General features: G+C 35.3%; 1 protein-coding gene across 1 annotated transcript in view; it reads right to left on the bottom strand.

Moving 5' to 3' along the window:
- Positions 1-12,274, bottom strand: part of PPME1 (protein phosphatase methylesterase 1) — a 69,613-nt gene that overhangs the window by 44,325 nt on the left and 13,014 nt on the right. Inside the window, exons 2-5 of the mRNA XM_069070834.1 lie at positions 7,203-7,296; positions 6,586-6,678; positions 753-810; positions 201-252 (exon numbers count right to left, since the gene is read on the bottom strand). Of these exons, the coding sequence (XP_068926935.1) occupies positions 201-252; positions 753-810; positions 6,586-6,678; positions 7,203-7,296 (297 nt within the window). The remainder of the gene's footprint in view (positions 1-200; positions 253-752; positions 811-6,585; positions 6,679-7,202; positions 7,297-12,274) is intronic.

Here is a 12,274-nt window from a genome sequence, read left to right as displayed (position 1 = left end):
CAAAAGCTCCTAGAGGGTAGATCCCATAGCTTATTTATCTCTATTTCCCTCAATATTAGCATAGTACACTATAAATACCAGGCTCTTAACAAAATTTTAGAAAATTAAATAAACTACTGACTACCTAAATTGAAAAGCTCACTGTTCCTCATTACTGTACAAGTCAGCAAAACTAAGTGGAGAGAAAAGTATTAACTTACTTTGCCATAGTTTCTGCAGACAGATCTTCAGAATTCTTGACTTTTGTCTCACCTTAAAAAAAATATCAAGAAAACAAACATACATTTAAAATGTTTTTGAAGGGTGTTATAAAATTTAAAATGTTCCCCTATGAAGCACTGACTCTAAGGTAACAAAATACTGACTCTCTAACTTCACATGATGGGAAAGGGCAACTTTCGATGTCTATATTTACACACACAATTTTTTGATGACAAATGAGAAATTTATACTAGACTTGCCCAGACTAATAAGGTTTCCACATTACTAGTACAGGATATGAACTTTTTATCTGCAACTTAAATTTCCACTTAGGAAAATAAGAACTCAATTATCAAGTAAAACATTTTCTAAAATGAACATCATAATGAGAAGAAAGCTATTAATAAAGACTAGCACTTTTAATAAGCCACAAAACTCAATGGTCTAGGTCTAGGATATTTGGTAACTGAGGCAACTTGTAACATGTAGGACTGTTTAGAGCACACTGTAACACACCATATAACCAATGCTTAACTAAGTGGTCCATTTACCGTGACTCCTCAGATCCAATGCCACAATCCGACACTGAATTCTACTAATGATTGCTGCCTGGAAAAAGAAAAAAGACAAGTAAAGAAAAAAAAAAAGACAGGTAATTTGCAAGATGTATCAGAGAATCCCAGATAATATTTTAGCCTTCATGATTACAGGAAGTGACTTCTACAAATGATACTGAAAACAACTGTAGTTTCACTTTTTGGGGGAAGTATACATGCTTGTTCTGTTCAACTTCAAAGATTTTTCTCCCCACGTGAACATGGAAACTCCTATTTACTGTCAATCTGTGTTTTACTAGTGAAATTAATGCTTTTCCTTTTTTTTTAACCACGTGTCTTTCCTCCTGAATTCATTAAAATCCTATTCTGATTTCTTCTTATGGTGTGGCAGTGATCCTAAGTTCTTGAAGGCAGTGCTAGTGTAATAAAAATTCTAATAAGTACTATATATCAAGCTGCAAATTCATGGAGATGATCTACTAAGAAACAAATGAGTTGATATCTTACATATTTAGATGTATGTGTATATGTATACAGATATATACATGGTCAAATCATAAATCTTTTCAAGTACTGAAGTAGAAAATGTTTTGCCAACTTTAGAATGGGAAATTCCTTAGATAGGAACTGTAGGGGCTAATGCTATATGCCAGTTCAAAACTCAATAAAAATCTGGCAATCAAGTCATGAGAAAACTGGTATATACTTTTATGTGTATGAAGAAAACACATACACATATGTACGGGTATTAGAAATGAAGATAACACCAGCGATTCAGTCAAAGGTAAAACAAATTTACCAATCCTGAAAAGAGGGGTTAAAACCCCCCCCCCGCCACAAGGCAGCACATCAAGAATTAATCTAAGGGAAAAGGATGGTGCACTTTAGTTTGACTCTCAGACAAATAGAGAATAGCTGAACAAATTGTGGTAAACAAATGTAGAGGAAAATTACTATGTTATAAGAAATGATGAGACTATGTAAGAGAATTTCAACAGACGCAGAGTGAAGTAAGCAGAAACAGAACAAGCTTTATGAAGACTGCAACACTATAAAGAAAAACAACTTTCAAAGATTTAAGAAATCTGATCAACATCATGACCAACCATGTCCCCAAAGGAACTGGGATGAAGCATGTCACCCATGCTTCCCACTCCTGTCAGAGAGGTGATAGACACAAAGTATAGAGACAGACATTTTTAGACAAGGCCCTTGTGTGGATTTATATTGCTTGACAAGCTTTATTTGTTACAAACAGCAATGTGGTGGTGAATGTTTAAAAACTGGCTCTCTGGAAAAAAATACTGTGCACACCACAGACTTGTAAGTATTATCTGAATTAACAATTCTCCAACATTTTCTTAGCTCTAGACTACCAATAAGACAATAAATCAAGCTCTAACTTGCAGCATTTGCTGTGAGGTGCAAAGACTAACACTGAAAATTTAATAATTTGGCTCAGCGTCAAAAGGAGATGGCTCCAGCACAGCACAGAAAGTCATTCCATTCATTACTTTCTTTCAGAACTGATTTATCCCAGTTGGGGGCAGGGGTCAGAGCAAGCAGAGGATTAGCAATAATGATGGGGGAAAAAAGAGTACCATTGAAACATCTTTAAAAATACACAGAATAGGGGTGGCTAGGTGGTACAGTGAATAGAGCACCGGCCCTGAAGTCAGGAAGACCTGAGTTCAAATCCGGCCTCAGACACTTAACACAAAACTAGCCGTGTGACCTTGGGCAAGTCACTTAACCCTAATTGCTCTACCGTCTCCCCTCAAAAAAAATTGCACAGAACAGAAATAAATATAAATAAAATACAACAGTTCTAACAGTAATGTGTATGATTTATACTATACCCTTTAAAAAAAATAAGTGGCATAAAACAGAGATTAAGGTATCACAGAGAATTCCCTTTGTGTCTTGCTATGTTTTATGTATAGAAATACCCTGGAGGGAAGGGGGAAGGTTGATTAAATTCAGAATTATTTAAAAGAAAAAAGGAAAAGAACTACAGATTTTAAAATCCAGGAGTAAATTTGGGGAATATCTCATTCAACCTCATTTTGAAGATGATTAAATTGAGGCACAGAGATTAACTTTAATATTAACCAAGGCATTATAGTTAGCACTAAAACTGGAGCCAAAACCTAGCTTTCCAGCTAGAGAGCAGAAAGTACAAATCTATTTTCCTTTAAGGCATGACTTTTTTTATGTTGACATACATAATACAAAGATTAGGGCCAACTGCTATCTCTAATTCTTTAGCTAGTAAAAAAAAAAAAATTCTTCTTCTTAAAGCAGTAAATCTTGCTATTTCTTTTTTTTTCTTTTCTTTTTGGACGGCAGTTGGGGTTAAGTGACTTGCCCAAAGTCACACGACTAGTTTTTGTGTTAAGTGTCTGAGGTCATATTTGAACTCAGGTCCTCCTGACTCCAAGGCTGATGCTCTATTCAATGTGCCACCCAGCCACCCCTATCTTGCCATTTCTTACTAATAGTTAATTTACATTAGTTATTTCGCACTTCATGATAATTCTAAAACAATAGCAAAAATAAAGGAATTAAAAGTAGCTTTTAAATGCTGGAAAATCAATTAGATAGTAAAAATTCTGGGTCAGCTTAGCTAAAGACTGCCCTGCACAATTATGAAAAATTTAAAAAGAAGAGTCATTAAAGTATTTTTTTTAAGGCACAAAAGAGAATAGAAAGAAGGTCAGAAAGAATCAAAGGCAAGAATAGGGCATCTTTGAAAGTTACATGTTAAGCATAGTAGTATCAGATTTCAAACTATGTCACAAAGTAGTAATCATGAAAATAATTTGGTACTGACTAAGAAATGGAGTGGTGGGGGCGGCCAGGTAGCACAGCGAGTAAGAGCACCGGCTCCAGTGTTGAGAAGACCTGGAGATCGAATCCCGGGCTCAAGACACTTAGCACTCACCCAGAAACACCTGGCCCTGTAACCTTGAGCAAGTTACGTAACCCCAATTGCTTAGGGGTGGCCAGGTGGCTCAGCGAGTAAGAGCACCGGCTCCAGTGTCGGGATGACCTGGATCAAATCCGGTCTCAGATACTCAGCACCACACCCAGAAATGACTGGCCGTGTAACCTTGAGCAAGTTACTTAACCCCGATTGCTTTAAAAAAAAAAAATGGAGTGGTGAATCACTGGAATAGGTTAAGTGTATAGTATTGTACACAGTATTAAGTGACATTAGCAATCTACTGTTTGATAGAAAAAAGAGATTAGAAAAAAGTTCTTATAGAGAGTGGGATTTTAACTGTGACTTGAAGGAAGCCAGAGAAGCCAGGAAAAAAGAGATGAAGACAGAGAGTTCTAGACACGGGTGACAATCTGTGAAAATGCCCAAAGTCTGGGAATGGTATATTTTTTATGATGAATAGCAAGAAAGCCAGTGTCACTGGATTGCAGAGTCCTTGGTGTTAGCTGGTCTTCTGCTACTGTTGTTTTGTTTATAATGTTAACAATCTAATATAATCTCTTGTCCTATTTTCCACACTTGTTTTTCACATGGGAAAGAACAGCAACAAATCTCCTAATGTAACGAAGTGCACAGTTTTTGTGAGGAGATGGCAGGCAATGTGGTAAAGCAGAAGGAGCATTATTAGATGGCCAGTCAGGAAACAAGCTCTACCACAAGCTTACCCAATAATTTATGGGCATCTCTTTCATTTTAAGATGGGCTCTAAAATTTTATACCTTTTATAACCTATTTATCAATGAAAGGCTATTTCATTTTAGGCTTAAAATGTTTGAGGTGATTGAGGGTTTTGGAAATATGACTAAGTAGATTGTTATTCTACTTCTAGCTGCATAGCATTTTATATTTTCAAAGCACTTGCACAAATAATAATACCGCAACTACAGCCAATGGGGAGAAACATTTTCTGGGACACCATGCCACTGGGGAGAAGAACAAGGACCCAACCCAGCTGCCGAGTGGTGAGAAGGGGAAGAGTATAGTGGAAAGAGTCCTAGATTTACAGGTCAAAAAGTGGGATTTGAATCTAGATGCTATCACGAACTAGCCTGTAGGCAAGTCACCCTCTTTCAGTCTCAGCTTCCTTCTCTACAAACAGGGATAGATAATATAATTTTACTACCTCCCTTAGTTAAAAGGAAAAAACTTTGTAAAACTTTCTGGCAGCTGATAAAGATGCCTGAATAATATGAATAATTCAGGTGGACAATTAGAACTATCTATAGGCATGATCCAAATAGGAAAGGCAATCACTGCCAATATGTGAGTAGTAATTATCTATGTCAAAGTAATGACACTACTACTCAGGATTTAGCAAAATCACTGATAAGTCTACTCTCACTCTTTACATTTGCCAACTTTAATCTTCCCCACTTTTAGGGTTCCTGAATGTTTAAAGACATACTCATGAAAACAAGAGATCCAATGACTATAGACTTGGATAGAAAGATCCCTGGAGCATGTTTAAAATATTTAAGAATCATAGTACAACAACCCCTTATCTATGTAAATGGTTCAAAAAAATATTGCTTGGTTTTAAGATAATCTTGTGACTCATCTGGGTTACCTATTTTGTAATCCCCTACCACATATAGATTAGGTTTTTTTAAAACCATATTTCTCTTAATTCAGAGTATATCCCCAAATGAAAGGCAAATCAGTGATGTAAATGACATACCAATTAAGGCACAGCAGTCTTTTCTTTCCTTTTTAAGCAGATTTTAATCTGCTATTTGAGCCTCACATCAAGAAAATCAGAACTATGTCAACAAGACTAGACTAGCAAAACCTCAGGTCAGTTTAGAACAGAATGTGGCAACTGAGATATCACACTAATCATTTTAGATGGCATAGTTTAGACAGGAGCCTGCCCCATCTAAATAGGGAATGTGACTCTTACCAGGCCAATACAAATAGAGAGGCTTTATTGATGCAGAAATTTTTAAATAGAGATGATGCTGTTTTAAGATTATTACTCGGGATACACATGCAGGATAGACTGCAAGGGAAGGAAACCAGTGGCAGAGACCTGTAGTGGGCTGTTGTACCAGTGAGAGATTTTGCTTGTCTAGCTCTCAAGAGAATATCAAGTTATCATTGCCAGGTAAGGGGAAGAAATTCTCAAGTCCCCCATGCAAAGGGCTAAAAGCAGTAATCAGGAATATATCAGCATTTTACCATCACTTCTCCTTGTCACTCCAGAGAAAAAGGAAGAGGTGGTGCTAAGAGAAGCCAAGGATTCTCTGAGAAAGGAAGGATAAAATGGTAGGAGTGGAGAAATAACAATGAATCACTGAATCAGAAATCCTGGGGGTAGGTAGCTGTGAGAACTCTCTCTCCCTCTTATTGAGTCAAACATGTATCAAGTGCCTACAATGTTCAAAGAACATAGCTAGGTTTTGCTCACTCAAGAAGCTGTCTATTTAGTGAAATAAAACTAGATTTAGCTAGACCTTGAAGGGTGATTAAGATTCTGAGAGGTAGAAACTGGTGAAGGAGAACTTTAGAGGTAGCGTATGAAATGTTAAAGGGATAGTGAGCGGTTCCATTTGACTAGCACAGAGCACACACCAAAGCAGTAGTGGGACATGAAGCTGGAAGGGCAGTCAAGTTGACAAGAAGTTATTCAGTGACTACCGTGGATAAAAAGAAAAGGAAACAGAAAAACAAAGATCCAGCTCCTGCTCTCAAGCAGCTGCCCGCCTGTGAGGAGATGCTGTACTCTATTATTCATGAATCACTAGGCGAGGCACACACAATTCAATGTTCTCCTCCCAACAGCTCACAGAGGACATCAACTTCCATTGTCAACAACTTACTTACAGTGAACACAGCCCAGGAGAGGGCAGAGTGGCCTCCTCCATGTAGCAGCAGCAAGACTGGGCCCTCTGAACCACTCTTATAAATTCGAAAAGTGTATGAACAGTTAAAGATAATTTATTTCCATTTGGCTGTGTTTCTTTATACCCTTATCCACATCCATCTTTACAAATTATAATTCAAATATCACATTAAAGAAAAAATTTTAAAAGCCCTGGATATTGAGATGTTTTCTAGTTCAAAAAACTAATCAGAAATAACTTGTTCTCATTTGAAACTTTAACTGGGCAGAAGATCCTGATTTCTCTAAGCCAGAGTTCCACTTATTCACAAAAAACTCTTGAAACCTTTTCTGTGGTAGTTTTTTGAAGAGATACAATAAGCTTTGGAATTTAATCCCAATTTCTTTTTTCTAATGTTAACTAATTTTTATTTATCATTTTTTTCTCCAGTTACGTCTAAAAACAATTTCCAATTTCTCCGACCTAGTCATGAGATGAGTCTGGAGACAACTAGTCTGGATTTATCAGTGACTTTCGTCACAGTGTATATATACTCTGGGGAACAAATTCAAGGGAATAAAGACAAGAAGAAAGTATTTTGAAAACCCAAAAGGATATATCTTTGCCAGTTTCATTCTCCACTACCACATCTTCCATGGATTCAAAGTACTGGTTCCAGGAAACAGGGGAAAAGTCTCGTTTTCTTCCAGGACTGAAAAGCAAACATTTCAGGTAAAATATTAACATATGGAAAACTATTCCTGCAGTAACAAATGCCTCCAAATTCTGTTTTGTTTTGTTATAGTCAACGTATATGCTGTTTTTGTTGGTTATGCTTATTTTATTTAACTTTGTATTTACTCAGTTCATATAAGTCTTTCCATGTTTCAGTATCTTCACATTTAGTTTCTTATGGAATAGTAATATTTCATTACATTCATGTACCATAATGTCTTTAGCTATTCCCCAATCCATAGACAATTACTGTTTCCAATTCTTTTCTTCTAGAAAAAATACTGCTATAAATATCTTAGTGTATATAGGACCTTTCTTTATATCACCTGGGCAAAACGCATAATGGATTGCATTTTTATGAAGTTGTGTCCTCTTATAACAACTTGAAAAACCCTATGCAGTTCATCGTATCTCTTATTTCTCAAAATAACCTAACTGTCCACAACGCATTAATGTGTCCAAATTGTATTACATTTCTAATGTAGTGCTTATAGACTTGTTTTATGTTGACATCGAGTGTTCAATACAATTCCCCCACATATAATTTTAATTTTTAGAAATTAAATGCCGAAAACATTATTGAAATGGCATTGCCATTACAGATAAATTTCCCTGGACTGATTTCAACAAAATATCATAGAGGTAAAGTATTTTTTTAACTGTATCTGTTGCTTTTTCTACTTGCAATACAAAAAGGGAAGAGTTTCTTAATTAACTGATCAAAAAGATCTTCACATGTATATATAATTCTCTGTACCACCATATTATCTGCAAGTGAATTGCTAGAAGTTGCTTTATATATGATTTGCCAAGCATGACTCTGACTGTATCTATATCTACACAAATATTTCCCCAACTGAATGAGGCTTTCTATACTCTAGCAATTATGTGCACAACCTTATAAAAATTCAAATGATTCTTTCAATATCAAAGATATGTTCTTTTAAAAATTGGTTTTAAAAACAATGTACACACTTTCTGAATGCACCCTTTAAAGATGTCATGGTTTCATGCTATCTGGAGTTAAAGTATTCTTATAAAGAAAAGAAAGTGGTCTTTCATCTCAATCAGTAATAATACTTGTCATACCCTGAAAACTGGCAAAGTTGACAAGAGATGAAAAGAGTCAATTCTGGAGGGGTTGAGGAAAAGTAGACACACTAATATATTGTTGATGGAGCTACGAATTGGTCTGGGAGCTAAATTGCTTTGGGAAGCAATTTAGAATTATGTGGAGGAAGTGAATAAAACATCTCTGTCCTATAACTCAGAGATCCAACTGTTAGGCACATACCTCAAGGACATCAAAGACAGAAGGTAGGGCCCATAAACACCACAACATTATAGCAGCATTTTCAGCAGTAACACAGAACTAGAAACAGTAGACGCCTATTAATGAGGAAACAGCTAAATAAGTTGTGGTACACAAATGTAATGCAATATTACTGCTCTGTAAGCAATGTTGAATATAATAAATATGGAAAAGTGTGGAACAACATTAACTGATGCAAAATGAAGCAAGGAGAACCAGGAAGCAACAATAAAACTACATGCATGTAAATGGAAAAAAAAAACCATTCAAAACATTCAAAACTGAATTCTATGAAATTATTATAACCAAACTCAACCCTAAAGAAGAGACATGAAAAGATACATTCTGTCCTTTGCACAGGTGGGAGACTAGAAGCATTCTATTCTCCAGAAAATGCCAGGTTTTATCTGGTGTGTTTCTTATTTTTTCTGAACTATTTCTTTTTCTTTTTATTCTTTGTTATAAGTGGCGGCCCTGAGGATGACAGGGGGATATATTTGGAAGTATGAGTGATGTAAAAACTAAAGCTGTCAATAAAAATGTATTTTTAAAAATAATAGTACTTGTGAATCCTAAAGAAAAATATAGTGGATCCTATTTTCTGTATTTGAGCTTTTTACTTTGTCTTTCTGCATTTATTCTACTTAAACCGTGCCTGCTATCTTTGTTTATAATAGTTTTAGCTGCTCCAGTGGATTTGCACTTCAAACCACTTATGCATTTATCCATAGAAGGAGATGTTATTTCATTTTTTAAAAATGAGAACAATATTTTAAAGTTCAGGCAATTAAATTTAAATTTAATTGTGGAAAATTTCAAACTATTATCTAAAATCGCCATCAAGTTATTTCAATTTTTAAAAGTTTGTTATAATATACTTAATGAAATGAACAATAATGAGAAACAAAACAGATATTATGGAACTCTTGACTTCTTCACAAATATTGTTTAATTTTGAGTTCAAAGACTTCACTATTCAAATGTAGCAAGTAGCATTATTAAAGAACTCCTGTGTCATGAACGAAAGCTGACTGATGGTGACACTTATACTTACTTTGAGATTCAACATATAACAACACAAATTTGATATTCTTACACATAATTAAATTATTTCTGCACTGTATTGTTTCTTGTAATAAATTTGCTACATTCACCAAACAATGACTTTGATTTGAAGTTTATTTTCATTTTTAGAAAGTATATATTTAAGAAGCTGTGCTTGAAAACATTCAATAATTTTTTGCCACTGCTTTGCACTGTCTTGAGAGGGTCTTGTTGACAATTTTCACTCCACACCTCAAGGAGAGATGGAGAGCTCACAGTTTGGGAAACACTGAATTAGTTGAACTCTGAAGTTCTTTCCAGCTCTTAACATTCTGGCTTGGCCTCAATGGGCATACTGTAGAACATAATAGTGCCTACTATTGTCATGTAGTGCACAAAGTGCTGGGAATACAAAGAAAGGCAAAAATCAGCCTTCTCTCAAGGAGTTCACAGTCTAATGGGGGGGGGGGAAGCATGCAAACAGCTATGCTCACACACAGGATACATAGAGAATAAATTGGAGATAACCAACAAAGGGAAGGTACTAGCATTAATGGGCATCAGGAAACACTTCTTTCAGGTTTTATTCAAGATCATACATAAAACATTTACAAATCAAGAAGTATTTAATCCTCATCTTCCTCTTCATTATGGTTAACACACAAAAGTAAATAAGAGTAGCTAACATTTATATAGTGCAAAACACTTTATATAGATTATCTTATTTGAACCTCACAATAACCATGTGATGAAATGTTCTTTTTATACACTAAGAATCTGAAACTGAGAGAAGGTAAGTGACCTAACCAGGGACACATAGAAAAGTGTCTGAGGGATAATTTTAAAGTCAATTCAAACCCTGTGCTCTATCTATAAATATAAAGTAATCTTAAAAGGGAAAAACAACTACCAACTAGCTTCTGGGGTATATCAGGTAAGGCAGCAAGAGGAATACTTGAGCTAAACTTTGAAATTAAGGATTTTTAGAAGCAGAGTTAAAGGAGGGGATATATTTCAGGCTGAGTAGGGAGGGGACAAATAATAGAGGAACATTAGGTATTAAATGATTGAGTGTAATTAGCACTTAAATGTTTAAGAAGTGATAGAAATGGACTGTCAGTTTATATATATCTGACAAAAAGAACCCATGTTTTTGTTAAAGATTCTCATGGAAGGATTTCTCCCCTTATCCCATATGCTTCACACTTGTATTTGTTCAAACAAAACAAAGGCTTTTAACATCTAAAAATTCAATTAAGTGAGAGATGGGGTGTGCAGGACAGAAGCTAAGAATATTCTACACCAAGTCTGGGCAATTCTCTGGTGCCTGAATTTCATTTATTCTTCACTGATATTTCTTAAAGACAACAGCTATATTTATAAAAGCCTTATTTAATGTGTTTGTGGGGCTCAAATTCAACAGCTATGTAATCCCACCTTTGCTGGGACCACAGAACCTCTCTAGGTTGTAATTGGTATCATTTAAAGAGAAATACCTTCCAAAATAATAAAATCACTAACTCTAGAACACTACTACACTGTCCCTTTTTTATTTCCTTAGTGAGGGGAACAATTTAACATATACTCTTTTTTTTTTAATTCAATTTTGTTTAAAGTTCTAAATGCTCCCCTTTCCCCAACTGAGAAAACAAGAAAAAAATAAAACCAATTATAAATATGGAGAGACATGCAAAACAAATTTCCATTACTCTTAATTGCCGAATTTAAATAAGTCTTTTCTCAGTTTTCATTGTTCTGAATCTCTCTACAACCCTTGATACTATCAATCACCTTCTCCTCAATATTCTCTTCTCTTTCGGTTTTTGTGACAGTGCTTTCTCCTGGTTCTTCTCCTACCTACTACTTCTAGTTCTCTTTTGCTGGATCTTCATTCACATTGTACCAACTAATTATGGTTCTGTCCTGCGTGTTCTTCTCTTCTCTTTCTTTACTATTTCACTTGGTGATCTCCTCAGCTCCCAGGAATTCACTATGCAGATGATTCTCAGATGTATATATCTAACCCTAACCTCTCTCCTGATCTCCAGGCTCCATCTACCTATTGGACATCTCGAACTGGATGGAGATAGGAGACAACTTACTTATGGTGAGATTATTCCTTAACTGACTTAAGTATAGATGTAGAAAGACCAGTAAGTCACAAAAGAATTAGAACCTTTCAGCATATAAATAGACTAAATTACAATGTTGCAGAAGTGTTTATACATTTGGTTTGATATAATTCATTGTTTAAATATATATGTTGCTTTGTATTTTTTTGATGTCTATATTCAGGATTATGCATGTATTGTGTCTTCCCTCTATGACTGCCTTCAATTTAACCAGGATATAGCTTGGTTGTACATAGCTATTTGAGTACTGTCTTCCTCATTAGATTGTGAGGAAGGACCCTAAGGACAGGATGGTTTTTGCCTTTCTTTGTATTTCCAGCACTTAACACAGTGCCTGGTATACTGTAAGTACCTATCTAAGCACAATGCTTGTTGACTTGTTTAATTCAGTAATTGTTATTACTATTGCTAGTGTATTGTTCCCTCTCTTCCTTTATGAGGCAGCTATCAAGTACAAGGATATATAT

Source organism: Petaurus breviceps, unplaced genomic scaffold (genome assembly GCF_028583685.1).
Source record: "Petaurus breviceps papuanus isolate PSGF00001 unplaced genomic scaffold, PetGlider_PUasm1.0 90823, whole genome shotgun sequence".
Lineage (NCBI taxonomy): Eukaryota > Metazoa > Chordata > Mammalia > Diprotodontia > Petauridae > Petaurus > Petaurus breviceps.
This window is presented reverse-complemented; position numbering and strand designations above follow the sequence as displayed.